The sequence below is a fragment of the Lactuca virosa genome, chromosome 4, assembly GCF_052849685.1.
Source record: "Lactuca virosa cultivar CGN04683 chromosome 4, Lactuca_virosa_CGN04683_v6, whole genome shotgun sequence".
Taxonomy (NCBI): Eukaryota; Viridiplantae; Streptophyta; class Magnoliopsida; order Asterales; family Asteraceae; genus Lactuca; species Lactuca virosa.
In genome coordinates this window covers 349,469,671-349,495,851 of record NC_136429.1, presented here as the reverse complement: position 1 = coordinate 349,495,851, position 26,181 = coordinate 349,469,671, and the positions used below count along the sequence as shown (strand labels likewise).

The 26,181-nt window shown below is 39.2% G+C and overlaps 2 protein-coding genes across 2 annotated transcripts; both read right to left on the bottom strand.

Moving 5' to 3' along the window:
• Positions 1 to 2,439: 2,439 nt before the first annotated feature.
• On the bottom strand, positions 2,440 to 3,582 carry LOC145106223 (uncharacterized). Its single transcript, XM_079043241.1, has 2 exons — positions 2,979 to 3,582; positions 2,440 to 2,903 (listed from the first exon to the last, which is right to left on the bottom strand). The coding sequence occupies exons 1-2, from the start codon at positions 3,580 to 3,582 to the stop codon at positions 2,440 to 2,442; spliced, it is 1,068 nt and encodes a 355-aa protein (XP_078899367.1).
• Positions 3,583 to 3,952: 370 nt separating this feature from the next.
• On the bottom strand, positions 3,953 to 5,916 carry LOC145106222 (uncharacterized). Its single transcript, XM_079043240.1, has 3 exons — positions 5,661 to 5,916; positions 4,784 to 5,091; positions 3,953 to 4,588 (listed from the first exon to the last, which is right to left on the bottom strand). The coding sequence occupies exons 2-3, from the start codon at positions 5,087 to 5,089 to the stop codon at positions 3,953 to 3,955; spliced, it is 942 nt and encodes a 313-aa protein (XP_078899366.1). The 5' UTR covers positions 5,090 to 5,091; positions 5,661 to 5,916.
• Between the last annotated feature and the right edge of the window lie 20,265 nt (positions 5,917 to 26,181).

Genomic DNA, 26,181 nt, shown 5'->3' with positions numbered 1-26,181 from the left:
TCCTCACACGAACTTGATGGTGTAGTTTCATCATGGCCTTCAACTCGTCATTAGGATCCTTGTGAACCAATTCATCCATTGGCAATGGAATTAAATCCAAAGGCATGTAAGGATTCACACCATACACCACTTATAAAGGAGAGTGACCTGTAGCATAAGTAGGCGAACGATTACAGGCAAACTTAACATGTGCAAGTTTGATGTCCAAATGTTTTTGAGTTTTGCTAACCAACACCCTCAACAACGTACCCAAAGTTCTATTAGTCACCTTCGTTTTCCCATCAGTTTGTGGATGATGGGAAGTACTAAAAAGTAACTTAGTACCAACTTTCCTCCACAAAGTGTTCCAAAAGTACCTCAAAAACATGGAATCCCTATCAGAAACCATAGTTTTAGGAATAATATGCAAGCGAACCACCTCTTTAAAGTACAAATCAGACACATTAGATGCATCCTTGGTTTTATGACATGGCCCAAAGTGAGCTATTTTTAAAAACCTATCCATCACCACTATAATGGAATCCTTCCCCCTTTGAGTTCTAGGCAAAGCCATACTGAATTCCATTGACACATCTTCCCAAGGACGAATAGGAACCGGAAAAGGAGTGTAAACACCATGCTTGAAATTTTTTTTGTCATCCGACATGTAACACACTTGCCCACTATGTTGGTTACATCCCCAACATCTTTAGGCTAGAAGAAATGTTCTTAAATCACATCCAAAGTTTTGTTAATGGAAAAATGACCCGCCAAACCACCACCATGAGCTTCACGAATCATCAACTCCCGTATTGCATGTTTAGGGACACAAAGGTGATTGCCTTTTGATGCCTTTATGGGCTTGATTAAGTAAGTAGGGTTGTGTTTAGGTAAATTAAGCTAATATAACAACCACAAATGATATGTGTATGTGAAGAAATGGATAGATTAGTAACAAATCAAGACCTACTAAGTTGTATACCGGTGAAAACTATCCAAGACATAATATTTGATTGAATGCGTATCAAGTCAAGAACACGTCCCGACTATGATAAGTAGTGAACTATAACTATAATTCAAAGTGAACAAAGGTTCTTTTGTTTAAAATTTCATCTATCTCTTTTTTCCATCCATACTTTGCTTATATGAAGCCTTTATTACAAAGTTGGTGGTTACAAGGCACCCAACCAACAACTCAGTAAAACTAATAATGAAAATTAAAGTAACTCATGAAACCACACAAAAAACGTCTGACACATAAATGAATGAAAAAGGTGTCCATCCTCCATTAAGGAGCCACACAAAGCATTAAAGTGTAACCCTAATCCACCAAAGAGTATAAAAAATGGCTAGGAGGCTTGATGAAGTAAAAAGTAACGGTTTTGAGCACTTATGAAGCCTTTAAAATGTTGCCCTAGCCTTCAAACGACCCTAATTCAATTCGTAGGTTACCATGCACAACCCAACCATTGAGGCCAAATCACCTTCTAGCCTACTAGTAATCACTAATCCATCACCTTTTGGGCTTTCATGATCCATGCATGGATCATCCCCTCCCCCTTTGAAAGGAAATGACCTCAATTCATCAAGGCCATCCTCAACAAGATACGGTCAAAGGTCTCCCACATTAAAGGTAGCATGCACTCCATGGTCTCCTCCCAAATCCACCTTATAAGAATTATCATTGACATGTGACACCACTTTGTAAGGACCTTCAGCTCCTGGCATCAACTTTTGTTCTTCCTTTTGTTAGGAAAACGTTCTTTCCTCATATGCACCTAAACCAAGTCACCACCTTAAAAGACATGTGATTTCCTATGCATGTTGGAATTCTGTTTGTACACCTCATTTACGGCTTCAATCGTCACACGAACTTGATGGTGTAGTTTCATCATGGCCTTCGACTTGTCATTAGCATCCTTCTGAACCAATTCATCCATTGGCAATGGAATCAAATCCAAAGGCATGTAAGGATTCACACCATACACCACTTATAAAGGAGAGTGACCTGTAGCATAAGTAGGAGAACGATTACAGGCAAACTCAGCATGTGCAAGTTTGATGTCCAAATGTTTTTGAGTTTTGCTAACCAACCCCCTCAGCAACGTACCCAAAGTTCTATTAGTCACCTTCGTTTGCCAATCAGTTTGTGGATGATGGGATGTACTAAAAAGTAACTTAGTACCAACTTTCCTCGACAAAGGTGCTGTTTGTTTTTCCGAAGTGAAACTGTCTGAAGTCTGCGGACCACCTCTGCAGCCCTCTGCAGCAGAAGAGGTGGACCAAAGTGCTGCAGACTGTAATGAGAAGCATGTTTGTTTTTTTAACGGCTGCAGATATTAAAAAAATTAAAATAAAATAATTTAATAAACCGAAAATAGTTTTTTAATACCAAACAACCAAATTAGTCTTACAATAACATTTTTAAATAAAATTCATACAACCAAACTTTAATAATTTTCATTCCATATTTTGCATCAATTGTTCGGCAATTTCATCTCTTAACTGGGTCATATATTCACGGTCCGCTGCAGTACCATGTGTTGGAATCTCATCTTCATCATTATCAACGACTGCATTGTTATTCCGAACCGAGACATTTGGTTCGTCATATCGTGCAAAAAACTCATCACGTAGTCCCTCTTTTCTTATAAAATTATGAAGCGCAAAGCATGCTAGGGTAATGTTTCGTTGTGTAACCAATGAGAATGGTGCCATCCTCTTCAATATAGGGAATCGTGCTTTCAAGACACCAAAAGCACGCTCAATGACATTACGAAGTTTTGCGTGTGCATGGTTAAATTTTTCTTTATTCGTTAATGCACGTCTTCGACGGAAATCTCCAAGCCAATACCTCACATTACGGTACGGTGCCATAAAACCTCGAATGTTTGCATAAGCGGCATCACAAAGATAATATTTATCTGTAAAAAAATCAAAAAAAAAGTCATTTATTTTTTCAAGCTAAGATAAAACTATTTAAATAACAATAAATTTACCTGGTGGTGGAAGCGGGAATGGTGCATGTGGATTTTCTAATGCTTCTGATAAAATTCTAGAATCGTGTGCTATCCCTTCCCAACCGGCCACAACAAACGTAAACATCATGTTGAAGTCACATATTGACAATACGTTTTGGTAACAATCGCCTTTTCCCCTACTTCTATATAAATCCCGTTTGTTTGCAGGGACAACAACATGTATCAAAGTGCCATCAAGTGCACCAACTGCTCCCTTGAACACCCGTCGTAGCCTCCTATTATGTCCCGGAATGTTTGGATTCGGATTAAAAGAAGTTGGCACTATAATGTCATGTGCGAAAAGCAGCATTTTGTCCAACACTTCATGAAAAAACTTATGAATTGTTTGCTTTGAGTGTTGAAATCTCCGCTTGATAATCACATAACGTTGGTTATGACCGATCATCATCAAAAACATAGCCATCTTCTCCTCAACCGACACATGTTTGCTATCCTTTAACGCGTAGTTTACTCTAAAATGAGCACATAGCCGGACAAATGATTCACGGGACATGCGTAACACTTCAACACATTGTAGAGGATTACGGTGAAGTAATTCTAACGTAAATTCATGTCCCGCCATTTCCGAATCGTTGTCCCGCACTCGTTTTACACCCCTTTTCCAAAAGTAGCGGACGTACAAGTACATTAGAATTATGAGTAGTATCTTTTTGTCGTGATCCATTAGGAACCTATTAATCAACACAAGTTACCAAATATAAAACTCAAGTACCAAATAACATAACCAAATAACCAAAATACATAATCACATAGTTCAAGTTCCAAATACTACAAATAACATTCAAGTACCAAATAACCACATACTACAAATAACATTCAAGTACCAAATAACCACATACTACAAATAACATCCAAGTACCAAATAACCAAAAAACATAACCACATAGTTCTAACACATGCAATTAAAACCTAAACAATTCAAATATGTAAACTTAATGGACAATCTTTCCATCCTTCAATACTCCTAAACTTGTAGCTGTCATCTCGATCCATCCTCTTAATATTTGTGGATCATTAGGCAAATTTACCCACATCTCTCTCATATTCATGGTCCCTACAAAAATATGATAAGCAGCAAATCGTAGAGGGTCTACCGGGCCTAACTCGAGTAACTCTAGCTTCTCTAAACATTGGGGAATTGTTGGCCCTTGAGTCAAATGTCGTAGAGCTTTCTGCATCTCCAATGCTAAATCATCAGCAGTAATAGAAGCTTTAGGGGAGGCACTAGAAGGTGGCTCAGGTGAGGCACTAGCAGCTCGAGGTCCAGGAGTTGAGGGTTTAGCTCTTTTGTTGGGGTTACCAGAAGGTGAAGCAGCAGAAGGTGAAGCAGCAGAAGATGGTGGCTGAGTGGTATGATTGGAAAAGATATCATCCTCATCTATGTTAACAGAAGGGGTGTCCATAAGTTGTAGTGGTGCGACATGGAAAGAAGATGATCCATGTCCCGATGGTGTTTGGGATGTGGCATAGCTGAGATTACCAGAGGCACTATTTCCATCAAAGAGTTCTGCACAAAGCTCTGGAAACAACAATGGGACAGTTTTCAAAGAAGCGGCTTTCGGATGTCCCTAAACCCAATCAATGTAACAAAAGTAGTATAAGAATAAATGACAACTATATAAACAAAATACATATTAATATGTGTGTGTGTGTGTATATATATATATATATATATATATATATATATATATATATATATATATATATATATATATATATATATGTATATATATATATATATATATATATATATATATATATACCTTTTTAAAGTCCTCCCACTCCTCATTTGTTAAGTTAAAAGTGTTTGTTTGAGGATTGTAAAGGTTGCCAGTTTTGTTTTTCAAGTATAACCATCCAGTGTATTTGGCTTTAAGGTTGTCATAGGCGTTTTTCAATTGTCTTTGACTCAAATCCACACCAAACTTTTCCTTAATGGCTATTCCTAATTTGTTCCATGAATGTTTGTGCAAACTCAAACCTTTTCTACCCACATTTTGTACTTCTTCAATGCAAGTGTTCAATAAGAATTTTGTTTGCTCATTGTTCCATGTATGTTTATCTGCCATTGCTAATAAAAAAAAACCATATGGAATACATACTTTAGCACACATAACCATACACCAACAACTTTCAGCATAATTACAACTTGTAATGATGAAAATAATCAATTTCAACAAAGATTATTCATATTTCAGCAACAATTATGACACTTCAGCAACATTTTATGACATTTGAACAATATTTCATGACGTTTCAGCAACAATTTGTGACATTTCAGCAACAATTTGTGACAATTCAGCAACAATTTGTGACATTTCAGCAATAATTAGTGACAATTCAGCAATAATTCAACAATATTTCATTACAATTAAGCAACAACATATGACATTTTAAGCACAAATTGAAGAAATTGGGGCAAGAACAAAGATTCAAGAACAACTACTTGATATAAGGCATGAACTATTTGATAAGATTAGCACCAACAAGCAAATTCAAAGATTCAACAACAAAAATCAAACAATTAGTATGAAGCATGAACAATGAAGTAAAACAATAACAAAATCGAATTGTTGAAATATTCAAGACAATCGCTGCCTTCAGCAGCCAAAAACGAAAAAAAAGAACAAGAAAACAAACCTGGAAGGACGACCGACGGAAGGGGAGAGGCCGGTGGGGGTTGCGTCGGAGGTGGCTGCGCCGGTGGTCGCGAGGTCGAGAGAAGGTAGGAGAGCTCCGCTCACGATCGACTTGCTGGAAGAATGGAGGTGGCCGCTTTTTTTTAGGGTTTAGTTTTGAAGAGGTTAGAAGCAATTTTCAAGTGCTGTCCCAAGCAGAGGACGGGAAGAGGTTTTTAATTTCGAAGGCTGCGAAAAAACAAACAGCTGCGGGAAAGAAAGTGATGCACGTGTGCTGCGCCGCGCAGCACCAAGAGGTTTGAAGAGGTTTTTAATAAAAAACAAACAGCACCAAAGTGTTCCAAACAAAACTCAAAAACATGGAATCCCTATCAGAAACAATAGTTTTAGGAATAATATGCAAGCGAACCACCTCTTTAAAGTACAAATCAGACACATTAGATGCATCATTGGTTTTATGACATGGCCCAAAGTGAGCCATTTTTGAAAAACTATCCATCACCACTATAATGGAATCCTTCACCCTTTGAGTTCTAGGCAAAGTCATACTGAATTCCATTGACACATCTTCCCAAGGACGAATAGGAACCGTCAAAGGAGTGTAAACACCATGCTTAAAAGTTTTTTTTCGTCATCCGACATGTAACACACTTGCCCACTATGTTGGTTACATCCGCAACATCTTTAGGCCAAAAGAAATGTTCTTAACGCACCTCCAAAGTTTTGGTAATGGAAAAATGGCCCGCCAAACCACCACCATGAGCTTCACGAATCAACAACTCCCGTATTGCATGTTTAGGGACACAAAGGTGATTGCCTTTTGATGCCTTTATGGGCTTGATTAAGTGAGTAGGGTTGTGTTTAGGTAAATTAAGCTAGAATAACAACCACAAATGATAGGTGTACGGGAAGAAATAGATAGATTAGCAACAAATCAAGACCTACTAAGTTGTATACCGGTGAAAACTATCCAAGACATAATATTTGATTGAATGCGTATCAAGTCAAGAACACGTCCCGACTATGACAAGTAGTGAACTATAACTATAATTCAAAGTGAACAAAGGTTCTTTTGATTAAAATTTCATCTATCTCTTTTTTCCATGCATACTTGGCTTATATGAAGCCTTTATTACAAAGTTGGTGGTTACAAGGCACCCAACCAACAACTCAGTAAAACTAATAATGAAAATTAAAGTAACTCATGAAACCACACAAAAAACGTCTGACACATAAATGAATGAAAAAGGCGTCCATCCTCCATTAAGGAGCCACACGAAGCATTAAAGTGTAACCCTAATCCACCAAAGAGTATCAAAAATGGCTAGGAGGCTTGATGAAGCAAAAAGTAACGGTTTTGAGCACTTATGAAGCCTTTAAAATGTTGCCCTAGCCTTCAAGCGACCCTAATTCAATTCGTAGGTTACCATGCACAACCCAACCATTGAGGCGAAATCACCTTCTAGCCTACTAGTAATCACTAATCCATCACCTTTTGGGCTTTCATGATCCATGCATGGATCATCCCCTCCCCCTTTGAAAGGAAATGATCTCAATTCATCAAGGCCATCCTCAACAAGATACGGTCAAAGGTCTCCCACATTAAAGGTAGCATGCACTCCATGGTCTCCTCCCAAATCCACCTTATAAAAACTATCATTGACATGTGACACCACTTTGTAACGACCTTCAGCTCTTGGCATCAACTTTTGTTCTTCCTTTTGTTAGGAAAATGTTCTTTCCTCATATGCACCTAAACCAAGTCACCATCTTGAAAGACATGTGGTTTCCTATGCATGTTGGAATTCTGTTTGTACACCTCATTCACGGCTTCAATCACCACACGAACTTGATGGTGTAGTTTCATCATGGCCTTCAACTTGTCATTAGCATCCTTGTGAACCAATTCATCCATTGGCAATGGAATCAAATCCAAAGGCATGTAAGGATTCACACTATACACCACTTACGAAGGAGAATGACATGTAGCATAAGTAGGAGAACGATCACAGGCAAACTCAGCATGTGCAAGTTTGATGTCGAAATGTTTTTGAGTTTTGCTAACCAACCCCCTCAACAATGTACCCGGAGTACTATTACTCACCTTCGTTTGCCCATCAGTTTGTGGATGATGGGATGTACTAAAAAGTAACTTAGTACCAACTTTCCTCCACAAAGTGTTCCAAAAGTAACTCAAAAACATGGAATCCCTATCAGAAACAATAGTTTTAGGAATAATATGCAAGCGAACCACCTCTTTAAAGTACAAATCAGACACATTAGATGCATCATTGGTTTTATGACATGGCCCAAAGTGAGCCATTTTTGAAAACCTATCCACCACCACTATAATGGAATCCTTCACCCTTTGAGTTCTAGGCAAAGCCATACTGAATTCCATTGACACATCTTCCCAAGGACGAATAGGAACCGTCAAAGGAGTGTAAACACCATGCTTGAAAGTTTTTTTCGTCATCCGACATGTAACACACTTGCCCACTATGTTGGTTACATCCGCAACATCTTTAGGCCAGACGAAATGTTCTTAAAGCACCTCCAAAGTTTTGGTAATGGAAAAACGGCCCGCCAAACCACCACCATGAGCTTCACGAATCAGCAACTCCCGTATTGCATGTTTAGGGACACAAAGGTGGGCTTGATTAAGTAAGTAGGGTTGTGTTTAGGTAAATTAAGCTAGAATAACAACCACAAATGATAGGTGTACGGGAAGAAATGGATAGATTAGTAACAAATCAAGACCTACTAAGTTGTATACCGGTGAAAACTATCCAAGACATAATATTTGATTGAATGCGTATCAAGTCAAGAACACGTCTCGACTATGGCAAGTAGTGAACTATAACTATAATTCAAAGTGAACAAAGGTTCTTTTGCTTAAAATTTCATCTATCTCTTTTTTCCATGCATACTTGGCTTATATGAAGCCTTTATTACAAAGTTGGTGGTTACAAGGCACCCAACCAACAACTCAATAAAACAAATAATGAAAATTAAAGTAACTCATGAGACCACACAAAAAACGTCTGACACATAAATGAATGAAAAAGGCGTCCATCCTCCATTAAGGAGCAATAAGAAGCATGAAAGTGTAACCCTAATCCACCAAAGAGTATCAAAAATGGCTAGGAGGCTTGATGAAGCAAAAAGTAACAGTTTTGAGCACTTATGAAGCCTTTAAAATGTTGCCCTATCCTTCATGCGACCCTAATTCAATTCGTAGGTTACCATGCACAACCCAACCATTGAGGCCAAACCACCTTCTAGCCTACTAGTAATCACTAATCCATCACCTTTTGGGCTTTCATGATCCATGCATGGATCATCCCCTACCCCTTTGAAAGGAAATGACCTCAATTCATCAAGGCCATCCTCAACAAGATACGGTCAAAGGTCTCCCATATTAAAGGTAGCATGCACTCCATGGTCTCCTCCCAAACCCACCTTGTAAGCATTATCATTGACATGTGACACCACCTTGTAAGGACCTTCAGCTCTTGGAATCAACTTTTGTTCTTCCTTTTGTTAGGAAAACGTTCTTTCCTCAAATGCACCTAAACCAAGTCACCATATTGAAAGACACGTGGTTTCCTATGCATGCTGGAATTCTGTTTGTACACCTCATTCACGGCTTCAATCATCACACGAACTTGATGGTGTAGTTTCATCATGGCCTTCAACTTGTCATTAGCATCCTTGTGAACCAATTCATCCATTGGCAATGGAATCAAATCCAAAGGCATGTAAGGATTCACACCATACACCACTTATAAAGGAGAGTGACCTGTAGCATAAGTAGGAGAACGATTACAGGTAAACTCAGCATGTGCAAGTTTGATGTCCAATAGTTTTTGAGTTTTTCTAAACAACCCCCTCAACAACGTACCCAAAGTTCTATTAGTCACCTTCGTTTGCCCATTAGTTTGTGGATGATGGGATGTACTAAAAAGTAACTTAGTACCAACTTTCCTCTACAAAGTGTTCCAAAAGTAACTCAAAAACATGGAATCCCTATCAGAAACAATAGTTTTAGGAATAATATGCAAGCGAACCACCTCTTTAAAGTACAAATCAGACACATTAGATGCATCATTGGTTTTATGACATGGCCCAAAATGAGCCATTTTTTAAAACCTATCCACCACCACTATAATGGAATCCTTCCCCCTTTGAGTTCTAGGCAAAGCCATACTTAATTCCATTGACACATCTTGCTAAGGATGAATAGGAACCGGCAGAGTGTAAACACCATGCTTGAAGGTTTTTTTCGTCATCCGACATGTAACACACTTGCCCACTATGTTGGTTACATCCCCAACATCTTTAGGCCAAAAGAAATGTTCTTAAAGCACCTCCAAAGTTTTGGTAATGGAAAAATGACCCGCCAAACCACCACCATGAGCTTCACGAATCAGCAACTCCTGTATTGCATGTTTAGGGACACAAAGGTGATTGCCTTTTGATGCCTTTATGGGCTTGATTAAGTGAGTAGGGTTGTGTTTAGGTAAATTAAGCTAGAATAACAACCACAAATGATAGGTGTATGGGAAGAAATGGATAGATTAGTAACAAATCAAGACCTACTATGTTGTATACCAGTGAAAACTATCCAAGACATAATATTTGATTGAATACGTATCAAGTCAAGAACATGTCTCGACTATGACAAGTAGTGAACTATAACTATAACTCAAAGTGACCAAAGGTTCTTTTGATTAAAATTTCATCTATCTCTTTTTTCCATGCATACTTGGCTTATATGAAGCCTTTATTACAAAGTTGGTGGTTACAAGGCACCCAACCAACAACTCAGTAAAACTAATAATGAAAATTAAAGTAACTCATGAATCCACACAAAAAACGCCTGGCACACAAATGAATGAAAAAGGCGTCCATCCTCCATTACGGAGCCACAAGAAGCATTAAAGTGTAACCCTAAACCACCAAAGAGTATCAAAAATGGCTAGGAGGCCTGATGAAGCAAAAAGTAACGGTTTTGAGCACTTATGAAGCCTTTAAAATGTTGCCCTAGCCTTCATGCGACCCTAATTCAATTCGTAGGTTACCATGCACAACCCGACCAATGAGGCCAAACCACCTTCTAGCCTACTAGTAATCACTAATCCATCACCTTTTGGGCTTTCATGATACATGCATGGATCATCCCCTCCCCCTTTGAAATGATATGACCTCAATTCATCAAGTCCATCCTCAACAAGATACGGTGAAAGGTCTCCCAAATTAAAGGTAGCATGCACTCCATGGTCTCCTCCCAAACCCACCTTATAAGCATTATCATTGACATGTGACACCACTTTGTAAGGACCTTCATCTCTTGGCATCAACTTTTGTTATTACTTTTGTTAGGAAAACGTTCTTTCCTTATATACACCTAAATCAAGTCACCATCTTGAAAGACACGTGGTTTCCTATGCATGCTGGAATTCTGTTTGTACACCACATTCACTGCTTCAATTATCACACGAACTTGATGGTGTAGTTTCATCATGGCCTTCAACTTGTCATTAGTATCCTTGTGATCCAATTCAACCATTGGCAATGGAATCAAATCCTAAGGCATGTAAGAATTCACACCATACACCACTTATAAAGGAGAGTGACTTGTAGCATAAGTAGGAGAACGATTACAAGTAAACTCAGCATGTGCAAGTTTGATGTCCAAATGTTTTTGACTTTTTCTAACCAACCCCCTCAACAACGTACCCAAAGTTCTATTAGTCACCTTCATTTGCCCATCAGTTTGTGGATGATGGGATGTACTAAAAAGTAACTTAGTACCAACTTTCCTCCACGAAGTGTTCCAAAAGTAACTCAAAAACATGGAATCCCTATCAGAAACAATAGTTTTAGGAATAATATGCAAGCAAACCACCTCTTTAAAGTACAAATCAGACACATTAGATGCATCATTGGTTTTATGACATGGCCCAAAATGAGCCATTTTTTAAAACCTATCCACCACCACTATAATGGAATCCTTCCCCCTTTGAGTTCTAGGCACAGCCATACTAAATTCCATTGACACATCTTCCCAAGGATGAATAGGAACCGACAAAGGAGTGTAAACACCATGCTTGAAAGTTTTTTTCGTCATTCGACATGTAACACACTTGCCCACTATGTTGGTTACATCCCCAACATCTTTAGGCCAAAAGAAATGTTCTGCACCTCCAAAGTTTTGGTAATGGAAAAATGACCCACCAAACCACCACCATGAGCTTCACGAATCTGCAACTCCCGTATTGCATGTTTAGGGACACAAAGGTGATTGCCTTTTGATGCCTTTACGGGCTTGATTAAGTGAGTAGGGTTGTGTTTACGTAAATTAAGCTAGAATAACAACCACAAATGATAGGTGTAGGGGAAGAAATGGATAGATTAGTAACAAATCAAGACCTACTAAGTTGTATACCGGTGAAAACTATCCAAGACATAATATTTGATTGAATGCGTATCAAGTCAAGAACACGTCTCGACTATGACAAGTAGTGAACTATAACTATAACTCAAAGTGAACAAAGGTTCTTTTGATTAAAATTTCATCTATCTCTTTTTTCCATGCATACTTGGCTTATATGAAGCCTTTATTACAAAGTTGGTGGTTACAAGGCACCCAACCAACAACCCAGTAAAACTAATAATGAAAATTAAAGTAACTCATGAATCCATACAAAAAACGTCTGACACACAAATGAATGAAAAAGGCGTCCATCCTCCATTAAGGAGCCACAAGAAGCATTAAAGTGTAACCCTAAGCCACCAAAGAGTATAAAAAATGGCTAGGAGGCCTGATGAAGCAAAAAGTAACGGTTTTGAGCACTTATGAAGCCTTTAAAATGTTGCCCTAGCCTTCATGCGACCCTAATTCAATTCGTAGGTTACCATGCACAACCCGACCAATGAGGCCAAACCACCTTCTAGCCTACTAGTAATCACTAATCCATCACCTTTTGGGCTTTCATGATCCATGCATGGATCATCCCCTCCCCCTTTGAAAGGATATGACCTCAATTCATCAAGTCCATCCTCAACAAGATACGGTGAAAGGTCTCTGACATTAAAGATAGCATGCACTCCATGGTCTCATCCCAAATCCACCTTATAAGCATTATCATTGACATGTGACACCACTTTGTAAGGACCTTCAGCTCTTGGCATCAACTTTTGTTCTTCCTTTTGTTAGGAAAACGTTCTTTCCTCATATGCACCTAAACCAAGTCACCATCTTGAAAGACACGTGGTTTCCTATGCATGCTGGAATTCTGTTTGTACACCACATTCACGGCTTCAATCATCACACGAACTTGATGGTGTAGTTTCATCATGGCCTTCAACTTGTCATTAGCATCCTTGTGAACCAATTCACCCATTGGCAATGGAATAAAATCCTAAGGCATGTAAGGATTCACACCATACACCACTTATAAAGGAGAGTGACATGTAGCATAAGTAGGAGAACAATTACAGGCAAACTCAGCATGTGCAAGTTTGATGTCAAAATGTTTTTGAGTTTTTCTAACCAACCCCCTCAACAATGTACCCAAAGTTCTATTAGTCACCTTCGTTTGCCCATCAGTTTGTGGATGATGGGATGTACTAAAAAGTAACTTAGTACCAACTTTGCTCCACAAAGTGTTCCAAAAGTAACTCAAAAACATGGAATCCCTATCAGAAACAATAGTTTAAGGAATAATATGCAAGCGAACCACCTCTTTAAAGTACAAATCATACACATTAGATGCACCATTGGTTTTATGACATGGCCCGAAATGAGCCATTTTTGAAAACCTATCCACCACCACTATAATGGAATCCTTCCCCCTTTGAGTTCTAGGCAAAGCCATATTGAATTCTATTGACACATCTTCCCAAGGACGAATAGGAACCGACAAAGCAGTGTAAACACCATGCTTGAAAGTTTTTTTCGTCATCCGACATGTAACACACTTGCCCACTATGTTGGTTACATCCCCAACATCTTTAGGCCAGAAGAAATGTTCTTAAAGAACCTCCAAAGTTTTGGTAATGGAAAAATGACCCGCCAAACCACCACCATGAGCTTCACGAATCAGCAACTCTTGTATTGCATGTTTAGCGACACAAAAGTGATTGCCTTTTTATGCCTTTATGGGCTTGATTAAGTGAGTAGGGTTGTGTTTACGTAAATTAAGCTAGAATAACAACCACAAATGATAGGTGTATGGGAAGAAATGGATAGATTAGTAACAAATCAAGACCTACTAAGTTGTATACCGGTGAAAACTATCCAAGACATAATATTTGATTGAATGCGTATCAAGTCAAGAACACGTCTCGACTATGACAAGTAGTGAACTATAACTATAACTCAAAGTGAACAAAGGTTCTTTTGATTAAAATTTCATCTATCTCTTTTTTCCATGCATACTTGGCTTATATGAAGCCTTTATTACAAAGTTGGTGGTTACAAGGCACCCAACCAACAACCCAGTAAAACTAATAATGAAAATTAAAGTAACTCATGAATCCATACAAAAAACGTCTGACACACAAATGAATGAAAAAGGCGTCCATCCTCCATTAAGGAGCCACAAGAAGCATTAAAGTGTAACCCTAAGCCACCAAAGAGTATAAAAAATGGCTAGGAGGCCTGATGAAGCAAAAAGTAACGGTTTTGAGCACTTATGAAGCCTTTAAAATGTTGCCCTAGCCTTCATGCGACCCTAATTCAATTCGTAGGTTACCATGCACAACCCGACCAATGAGGCCAAACCACCTTCTAGCCTACTAGTAATCACTAATCCATCACCTTTTGGGCTTTCATGATCCATGCATGGATCATCCCCTCCCCCTTTGAAAGGATATGACCTCAATTCATCAAGTCCATCCTCAACAAGATACGGTGAAAGGTCTCTGACATTAAAGATAGCATGCACTCCATGGTCTCATCCCAAATCCACCTTATAAGCATTATCATTGACATGTGACACCACTTTGTAAGGACCTTCAGCTCTTGGCATCAACTTTTGTTCTTCCTTTTGTTAGGAAAACGTTCTTTCCTCATATGCACCTAAACCAAGTCACCATCTTGAAAGACACGTGGTTTCCTATGCATGCTGGAATTCTGTTTGTACACCACATTCACGGCTTCAATCATCACATGAACTTGATGGTGTAGTTTCATCATGGCCTTCAACTTGTCATTAGCATCCTTGTGAACCAATTCACCCATTGGCAATGGAATAAAATCCTAAGGCATGTAAGGATTCACACCATACACCACTTATAAAGGAGAGTGACATGTAGCATAAGTAGGAGAACAATTACAGGCAAACTCAGCATGTGCAAGTTTGATGTCAAAATGTTTTTGAGTTTTTCTAACCAACCCCCTCAACAATGTACCCAAAGTTCTATTAGTCACCTTCGTTTGCCCATCAGTTTGTGGATGATGGGATGTACTAAAAAGTAACTTAGTACCAACTTTGCTCCACAAAGTGTTCCAAAAGTAACTCAAAAACATGGAATCCCTATCAGAAGCAATAGTTTAAGGAATAATATGCAAGCGAACCACCTCTTTAAAGTACAAATCATACACATTAGATGCACCATTGGTTTTATGACATGGCCCGAAATGAGCCATTTTTGAAAACCTATCCACCACCACTATAATGGAATCCTTCCCCCTTTGAGTTCTAGGCAAAGCCATATTGAATTCTATTGACACATCTTCCCAAGGACGAATAGGAACCGACAAAGCAGTGTAAACACCATGCTTGAAAGTTTTTTTTGTCATCCGACATGTAACACACTTGCCCACTATGTTGGTTACATCCCCAACATCTTTAGGCCAGAAGAAATGTTCTTAAAGAACCTCCAAAGTTTTGGTAATGGAAAAATGACCCGCCAAACCACCACCATGAGCTTCACGAATCAGCAACTCTTGTATTGCATGTTTAGCGACACAAAAGTGATTGCCTTTTTATGCCTTTATGGGCTTGATTAAGTGAGTAGGGTTGTGTTTAGGTAAATTAAGCTAGAATAACAACCACAAATGATAGGTGTATGGGAAGAAATGGATAGATAAGTAACAAATCAAGACCTACTAAGTTGTATACCGGTGAAAACTATCCAAGACATAGTATTTGATTGAATGCGTATCAAGTCAAGAACACGTCTCGACTATGATAAGTAGCGAACTATAACTGTAAGACAAAGTGAACAAAGGTTCTTTTGATTAAAATTTCATCTATCTCTTTTTTCCATGCATACTTGGCTTATATGAAGCCTTTATTACAAAGTTGGTGGTTACAAGGCACCCAACCAACAACTCAGTAAAACTAATAATGAAAATTAAAGTAACTCATGAATCCACACAAAAAACGCCTGACACACAAATGAATGAAAAAGGCGTCCATCCTCCATTACGGAGCCACAAGAAGCATTAAAGTGTAACCCTAAACCACCAAAGAGTATCAAAAAATGGCTAGGAGGCCTGATGAAGCAAAAAGTAACGGTTTTGAGCACTTATGAAGCCTTTAAAATGTTGCCCTAGCCTTCATGCGACCCTAATTCAATTCGGAGGTTACCATGCACAACCCGACCAATGAGGCCAAACCACCTTCTAGCCTACTAGTAATCACTAATCCATCACCTTTTGGGCTTTCATGATCCATGCATGGATCATCCCCTCACCCTTTGAAAGGAAATGACCTCAATTCATCAAGGCCATCCTTAACAAGATACAGTTAAAAGTCTCCCACATTAAAGGTAGCATGCACTCGATGGTCTCCTCCCTAATCCACCTTATAAGCACTAACATTGACATGTGACACCACTTTGTAATGACCTTCAGCTCTTGGCATCAACTTTTGTTCTTCCTTTTGGTAGGAAAACGTTCTTTCCTCATATGCACCTAAACAAAGTCACTATCTTGAAAGACACATGGTTTCCAATGCATGTTGGAATTCTGTTTGTACACCTCATTCACGGCTTCAATCATCACACGAACTTGATGGTGTAGTTTCATCATGGTCTTCAACATGTCATTAGCATCTTTGTGAACCAATTCATCCATTGGCAATGGAATCAAATCCAAAGGCATGTAAGGATTCACACCATACACCACTTATAAAGGAGAGTGAGCTGTAGCATAAGTAGGAGAACGATTACAGGCAAACTCAGCATGTGCAAGTTTGATGTCAAAATGTTCTTGAGTTTTTCTAACAAACCCCCTCAACAACGTACCCAAAGTTCTATTGGTCACCTTCATTTTCCAATCAGTTTGTGGATGATGGGATGTACTAAAAAGTAATTTAGTACCAACTTTCCTCCACGAAGTGTTCCAAAAGTAACTCAAAAACATGGAATCCCTATCAGAAACAATAGTTTTAGGAATAATATGCAAGCGAGCCACCTCTTTAAAGTACAAATCAGACACATTAGATGCATCACTGGTTTTATGACATGGCCCAAAATGAGCCATTTTTGAAAACCTATCCACCACCACTATAATGTAATCCTTCCCCTTTTGAGTTCTAGGCAAAGCCATACTGAATTCCATTAACACATCTTCCCAAGGACGAATAGGAACCGGCAAAGAAGTGAAAACACCATGCTTGAAAGTTTTTTTCGTCATCCGACATGTAACACACTTGCCCACTATGTTGGTTACATCCCCAACATCTTTAGGCCAGAAGAAATGTTCTTAAAGCACCTCCAAAGTTTTGGTAATGGAAAAATGACCCGCCAAACCACCACCATGAGCTTCACGAATCAGCAACTCCCGTATTGCATGTTTAGGGACACAAAAGTGATTGCCTTTTGATGCCTTTATGGGCTTGATTAAGTGAGTAGGGTTGTGTTTAGGTAAATTAAGCTAGAATAACAACCACAAATGATAGGTGTATGGGAAGAAATGGATAGATTAGTAACAAATCAAGACCTACTAAGTTGTATACCGGTGAAAACTATCCAAGACATAATATTTGATTAAATACGTATCAAGTCAAGAACATGTCTCGACTATGACAAGTAGTGAACTATAACTATAATTCAAAGTGACCAAAGGTTCTTTTGATTAAAATTTCATCTATGTCTTTTTTCCATGCATACTTGGCTTATATGAAGCCTTTATTAATAAGTTGGTGGTTACAAGCCACCCAACCAACAAATCTGTAAAACTAATAATGAAAATTAAAGAAAGTCATGAAACCACACAAAAAAAACGTCTGACACACTAATGAATGAAAAAATGTCCATGCTCCATTAAGGAGCCACAAGAAGCATTAAAGTATAACCCTAATCCACCAAAGAGTATCAAAAATGGCTAGGAGGCTTGATGGAGCAAAACCTAATGGTTTTGAGCACTTATGAAGCCTTTAAAATGTTGCCCTAGCCTTCATGCGACCCTAATTCGATTCGTAGGTTACCATGCACAACCCAACCATTGAGGCCAAACCACCTTCTAGCCTACTAGTAATCACTAATCCATCATCTTTTGGGCTTTCATGATCCATGCATGGATCATCCCCTCCCCCTTTGAAAGGAAATGACATCAATTCATCAAGGCCATCCTCAACGAGATACGGTCAAAGGTCTCCCACATTAAAGGTAGCATGCACTCAATGGTATCCTCCCAAATCCACCTTATAAGCATTATCATTGACATGTGACACCACTTTGTAAGGACCTTCAGCTCTTGGCATCAACTTTTGTTCTTCCTTTTGTTAGGAAAACGTTCTTTCCTCATATGCACCTAAGCCAAGTCACCATCTTGTAAGACACGTGGTTTCCTATGCATGTTGGAATTCTGTTTGTACACCTCATTCACGGCTTCAATCATCACACGAACTTGATCGTGTAGTTTCATCATGGCCGTCAACTTGTCATTAGCATCCTTGTGAACCAATTTGTGATAGTAGATTCGGGAGATTGTATGACTACACGGTGTTCCCATATCCATTATCTCGGACAGAGACACTTCGAGGTTCTGGCAGTCGCTACAAAGTTCCCTGGGAACTAGGCTGGACATGAGTACAACCTACCATCCACAGACCGACGGAGAAAGTGAGAGAACTATCCAAACCTTGGAAGATATGTTACGAGCCTGTGTGATCGACTTTGGGAAGGCATGGGATACTCATTTACCCCTTGTCGAATTTTCCTACAACAACAGTTATCACACGAGCATAAAGGCTGCTCCATTCGAAGCCCTCTATGGCCGAAAGTGCAGATCCCCTCTGTGCTGGGCTGAGGTGGGAGATACCCAGTTAGCTAAAGGACGAGTTCCTGAAAGCACTCTGTGACAACCGTCAAATTTCGGTCAAGTCAAAGTCAAACAAAGTCAACAAGTCAAACCGGTCAACTCCATTAACCCTTGTATGTTAAGGTTTACGTTGTACAATTCGCTATTTTAATGAGAAAACATCATTTGGAAAATTCATGTGTTTGATTTTCCTTAGCCTTAACAGTGCTAAACAACGAACCAAAGCGATAAAACACTATTGCACAATTATTGGGGGCTGTGTAAGACTCTTAAACATGGCTTAACGGGGTTTACAAATATGACAATTGTAAAAATCTCATCATATTTACTATTTACTATTTACTATTTACTATTTACTACCTACTATTTACTATTTACATTTTAAAAATTACTATTATTAGCCAATTAGTATTAACCATCTTCTAGAAACATTTGTCATGATTACATCATGAATATGTCATATACACTAACTAGTTATATGGAGAATGTCAACATTTAACACTTATTATTAAAGAATTATATATGAATAGTAATTCTTACTAGTATAAATACAAGGCTTAAGTCACTCATTTTCTACACCATTCTCTCTCAATTTCAAGACTTCCAAGGTTAATCATCAAGCTTTCTTCCACTCTTGGTTCTCGATTCGTCAAGGCATCTTCTAAGTGTTTTTGAGTTGAACACTTCTCTTCTCCAACATCCATCCTCTAAGAACACATAAGGTGAGTTCATACCCCTACATTTACATGTTTTTCTTAAGTTTTAAGGGGGGGAATACAAGTAAAATCATCAAGAACACAATTAAACTTTTTCTATCAGATTACATCAGAAAAGATGAACTTCGATCACGGACTGTTTTAGTCAACTTAAATATTTTAGTTTTCAAAACTGTTCCAAGTGCAAGTAGTTCAAACTCTTAGCTTTAAAATGGCTACTTGCACATATCCATATGATTTTTCTACAATTTATGGTGATTTTTACAAAACTGCCTATCATTTCAGAGGCAAACCCGGACCAGTCTGTGATTATGAACATTTTCACCTCTGTTAGAGATCACTAAAAATCATGATAAAATTTATGAACAAACTAGACTCATATTCCAAACTCTCAGAATTTGCGGATTTGGATTTAGAGCTTTGATGATTTTTCTATAAATTTTCTAAGAAAAGTAACAGAAACTGTATTCAACGAAAAGTTGCTGTCAATTTCATTTCACCTTGTAACATGTTGAGCAAGGTGTATATCTTTATGTGATTATATGTTATTGCAATAAATGACATTTTATCTTAATATTTAGACACACATCAGTTTACAAATGGATTTGGACATATAAAATATAAAGAATAACAAGTGATTATAATCAAAGTACAACCGATACATTCAAACATTTAATAAACTATTTTGAATATAGTTTGCATACATTACTACGTACTACCCTTGGTTGATAAACTATAATAGGTATAGTTTATGATACATTACATAACACATACATTTAAAAAGGGTACATTTATACAAAGGATATTTTCATTAAGCAAGGTACGGCCATACGGTACCAAGTTTTCATAACACGTAATTCCGTTAATGACTTTGTGAGACATTTACTTCAAATTACCATTAAGTCTTGTATTGTAACCAGAGTCTCCTTGAGGGAGAGCGTGATAGTTGTGTATAGATCTATATTGGGTTTGACAAACCCACACCTAAACTGCATGCAACAGTTAGACCGATAGGTCTGGGGTGACAAATGTCATAACATTTCCGACGCCTGAAGAACGTCGTTTTAGGCAACCTTGGTCATAGTATGGTTATAATAAACTCACATAAAGTATTAATAAACATTGGAATTTACGGGAACTTCATTAAAATTTAACGAGTTTATGTCGATTTAAACTTGCATTGTTTTACTATAAATATGACAAATTACTTGTACATTTCGGTCTTTGGGTTTTAAGACTACATTTACACATTAAGGAAAATATTGGATTTTCTAACACAAATACTACTTTTACAAACGAAAGGCTTTTAATAATACCAAACAAAAGCTTATGAACTCACCAACCTTTGTGTTGACACTTTTTCAAACAACTTGTATTCTCAGGAAATCATTAAACAGGTAACCAAGTGCTTTTGAGGATGGGGCGCTAAGGCGTCTACTATTTCATATTTTGTCAACATATTGTAATTGATTCGTAAACATGTAATTCATACAATGATGTCACTTTTTCAATTATATATATGTTGGTTGTGTTTGCTTCAATTACTATTACAATTGTTGTTATGATACTATACATGAAGTCATCCACCCCCGGAGGTTTCCGCCATCCTTGGTTTGGGGGTATGACAGATTGGTATCAGAGCACAGTTTATAGTAAATTAAGTATATCAAACCACATAAGATATACAAACTATAAACACAATTGGGACTAATAGTCTCTGATTTGTGCATTTTTCAAATAAATATACTCTTAGAAAATAAATGATTTTCTTGATTAAAGTATACATACATACATTACATGCTCACATGGTATCATAACTAGCGAAAACATAAAGCAAAAGAAGAAGAGTTGAACATTTTGAGTATGCCTTAGTATATGTGGATTAAATCTGGGAAGGATATAGCCTGATCAACTATATATGTCCGGGAATTTACTTGCATATACCGGGGGATGGTCAGGATGGACAACAAATCTAACAAACCTAATAACACACTACAAAAGGATACTTTAAGAACTCAAAACTAAACATTTACAAATACTATAGGAGTATTTTGTGTTACTATAATAAATTATCTGAGAATTAAATAGGTCTTTATTTATAGATCAATAGCTGCTAAGTGGATGCGCTAAGGTCATATGTAACTAAGATGCTATAGACTTAGAATTTATGTATCTTTGTTTCACTTCCTGTCCTTGTTTGGTTGTGGTCTTGGAGTTAGGGTCATCTATTCGAAGGACTATTATATCTTAATCACATATGACTGGTATGCACTTTGCAACTAATTTAGTAACTGATAAAGATCATTTTAAAATATAATATATTAATTATGTCCCGACTAAATTAGTATATGTAAAACTTTTACAAACAGTCATATACTTGGAAACAAGGAGACTCAAATAAAATATTTTATACTTTCATTTTACCTCATAACCCAATGTATTGGGTCAATTAAAAGTATAAAATCGTATGTATCATAAACATACCGGAAAACAACGTAATAATATACTTTATGTATAAAAGATTTCTCTTCCTATAAATATACTTTTACTAAAAGTACATTGGTTTACGACTTACGACATAACCATGCCGCCAAGGAGAAGACCAAGACCTTCCGGCAACATAGCAACACCTCCTCCGCCGCTGCCTCCACAGTTTGATCCTGCGATGTTCCAGGCTGCAGTAACAGCAGCCGTAGCGGCCGCAATATCGCAGATAGGGACAAACGGAGCTGGTGGTTCTGGATCGGGTGCTACAAACTCTAACCATGGAGACAGTACGTGGCGTACAAGAGAGTGTTCCTACAAAGACTTCACCAATGGCAAACCCGACAACTTCAATGGGAGCGGGGGAGTCATCACTTTAATGCAATGGTTTGAAAAGACGGAAGTAGTCTTTCAAGTGTGCTCTTGCCCCGAAGCGAACAAAGTTAAGTTCGCAGCCTTCACTTTCACCGGCCGGGCCCTTACTTGGTGGAACTGTCAGATTAATTCACTTACTCTCGAAGTAGCTAGCTCCATATCCTGGGCAGAACTAAAAACCTTGATGATGAAGGAGTATTGCCCGAGAGGTGAAATTCAAAAGCTGGAACAAGAACTTTGGAACCTCAGGATGACGTGCTCCGACCTTGAAACCTACACCACCCGATTCAATGAATTGGCTCTCCTCTGCCCAACAATGGTTACTCCGGAGGAGAAAAAGGTGGAGCGATACCTTTGGGGACTGTCTCCCCAAGTGCAAAGTAGTGTCCTGGCTTCAAGGCCAACTACTTTTGACAGTGCCAGGGAGCTGGCACAACAACTTGTTGACCACCAAGCCGGTCATAATACTACAACCACCACCACTGATCAATCAAAAGGGGGACACAACAAAAGGAAGTTCTGGAACCAAAAGAAGAGCCAACCAGCACAGGACCCCGCTAAGAAGCAACAAACTGTTGCTGTCCATGCTGCCACTAATGCTGCCACTACTGCTACCACTCCAGCACCACCGAAGCCATATGCTGGAACCCTACCTAAGTGCAACAAGTGCAACTTTCACCACAATGGTGCTTGTAGGGAGATGCACTGTAACAACTGCGACAGGAAGGGGCACACTGCTCGTTTCTGTAAAGCGCCGGCTCGACCAATCAACCAAGTCGCCAGTACGGGGGCAACCCGAACCTGCTACAACTGTGGAGACGCCGGTCACTTCAAAAGAAACTGCCCCAAAGCACAAGCCCCTAATGCTGGTGGAGTAGGAAGAGTCCTGGCAATAGGACATGGGGAAGCAGTCGAGGATCCCACGGTGGTTACCGGTACGTTTCTCCTCAATAACTCTTATGCATGCGTACTATTCGATAGTGGAGCGGAGAGGAGTTTCGTGAGCCACCAATATAAAAAATTACTTGAACAAAATCCCCAATCACTAAAGGATACTTATGTAGTAGAAATGGCAAATGGGAAAGTAGAACGCACTAGCGATATATACTCAGAGTGTACTCTCACTCTAGACAACCATACATTTAAAATTGACCTGATGCCGGTCACCATAAAAAGCTTCGACGTAATCATCGGGATGGATTGGTTAGTTCCTCACCGTGCCGACATTCTATGTTACGAAAGGGCCGTTCGCCTCAATCTACCAAATGACGAAACCCTTCTCATCTATGGTGACAAACCTAGTGCGAATTTACAAATCATCTCATGCATCAAAGCCCAAAAGTATCTCCGGAAGGAGTACCATGCCTTCTTGGCCCACGTAGTAGACAAGAAACAAGACGTGAAAGACATCAAAGACATCCCCGAAGTGTGTAACTTCCCGGATGTGTTCCCAGAAGATCTTCCTGGTGTACCACTCGCACGACAAGTCGATTTCAGAATTGACTTAATACCCGGAGCTACCCCCGTAGCCAGAGCTCCATACCGCCTCGCACCAACAGAAATGCAAGAGTTGTCCAGTCAGTTGAACGAGCTTTTGAGCAAAGGGTTCATCAGACCAAGCTTCTCACCTTGGGGAGCACCAGTCCTTTTTGTAAAGAAGAAGGACGGATCCTTTCGCATGTGCATCGACTATCGGGAACTAAACAAACTCACCATCAAGAACCGATATCCTCTACCCCGAATCGACGACCTTTTCGACCAACTCCAAGGAGCAAATTTCTTCTCAAAGATCGACCTAAGGTCAGGTTACCATCAGCTACGAGTTCAAGAAGAAGATATTCCCAAAACTGCATTCTGAACTCGCTATGGGCACTACGAGTTTGTGGTGATGTCCTTCGGTTTAACAAACGCACCTGCGGTATTCATGGACCTAATGAATAGAGTGTGTCGACCCTACCTAGACAAGTTTGTAATCGTATTCATCGACGATATCTTGATCTACTCGCGAAGCGAAGAAGAGCATCGCCTACATCTACGCCAAGTGCTAGAGACACTAAGAGCGGAGAAGCTTTATGCTTAGTTCTCTAAGTGTGAATTCTGGATTAGAGAAGTGGATTTCCTTGGCCATGTGGTAAGTGAGAAAGGCATACATGTGGATCCCTCCAAGATCAAGGCAATCGAGAATTGGTCAGCACCCAAGACGCCAACCGAAATTCGACAATTCCTTGGGCTTGCTGGCTACTACCGAAGATTTATACAAAACTTCTCCAAGATTGCGAAACCACTCACCACCTTGACGCAGAAAGGTGTGATATTCAAGTGGGAAAATAAACAAGAAACTGCTTTCCAAACGTTAAAACAAGCCCTATGCAGCGCACCGATTTTGTCTCTCCCAGAGGGAACCGAAGACTTCGTAGTGTACTGTGATGCTTCGAATCAAGGCCTCGGATGTGTGCTCATGCAGAGAGGGAAGGTTATCGCGTATGCATCAAGACAGCTTAAGACGCACGAGGTTAATTATACTACCCATGACCTGGAATTAGGAGCAGTAGTATTCGCTTTGAAGATCTGGAGACACTACCTCTACGGCACGAAATACACTATCTTCACTGATCACAAAAGTCTTCAGCATATCCTCAATCAGAAAGAGCTCAACATGCGACAGAGGAGATGGGTAAAGTTGCTGAATGACTACGAGTGTGAAATTCGTTATCATCCGGGCAAGGCCAATGTAGTGGCCGATGCTCTAAGCAGGAAGGAGTACTCGGGCCGCCGAGTAAAATCCTTAACAATGACAATCCATTCCCACCTGACCATACAAATCAAGGAAGCTCAACTGGAAGCTTTGAAACCAGAAAAGGTGGCAGGAGAGACATTAAGGGGAATGGATAAAAACTTAGAAGTCAAGGATGATGGAGCACGTTATATCATGAACCGGATTTGGACACCGAAGTTCGGTGGACTCCGAGACGTCGTCATGAATGAAGCACACAAGACTTGATACTCCATCCATCCCGGGTCAGATAAGATGTATCTGGACCTCAAGAAATTATACTGGTGGCCGAACATGAAAGCTGAGATTGCTACCTATGTGAGCAAGTGTCTGACTTGCGCCAAGGTCAAAATCGAATACCATAAACCATCCGGGCTATTACAACAGCCGGATATACCTCAGTGGAAGTGGGAACGAATAACCATGGACTTCATAACCAAGCTGCCTAAGACATCGGGCGGGCTTGACACCATATGGGTAATCGTAGACAGATTGACCAAATCAGCACACTTCCTACCGATAAAAGAAACCGACAAGATGGAGAAGCTGACTAGAACGTACATCAAAGAGATTGTACGACTCCATGGTGTGCCGATATCCATTATCTCCGATAGAGATAGTAGATTTACCTCACGGTTTTGGCAGTCTCTACAAAAATCATTGGGAACTAGGCTTGACATGAGTACGGCCTACCACCCACAAACCGACGGACAGAGCGAACGAACCATTCAAACGTTGGAAGACATGTTAAGAGCTTGTGTGATAGACTTCGGTAAAGCATGGGATACCCATCTACCGCTTATCGAATTCTCCTACAATAACAGCTATCATACTAGCATCAAAGTGGCTCCATTCGAAGCTCTTTACGGTCGCAAATGCAGATCACCCCTGT

Coding starts and splice junctions, on each gene's coding strand:
- LOC145106222 (XM_079043240.1), bottom strand. CDS start 5,089: ATGGCAGATAAACATACATGGAACAATGAGCAAACAAAATTCTTATTG. Junction 4,589..4,783: donor AGTGGGAGGACTTTAAAAAG/GTATATATATAT, acceptor GATTGGGTTTAG/GGACATCCGAAAGCCGCTTC.
- LOC145106223 (XM_079043241.1), bottom strand. CDS start 3,582: ATGGCGGGACATGAATTTACGTTAGAATTACTTCACCGTAATCCTCTA. Junction 2,904..2,978: donor ATTCCCGCTTCCACCACCAG/GTAAATTTATTG, acceptor ATTTTTTTACAG/ATAAATATTATCTTTGTGAT.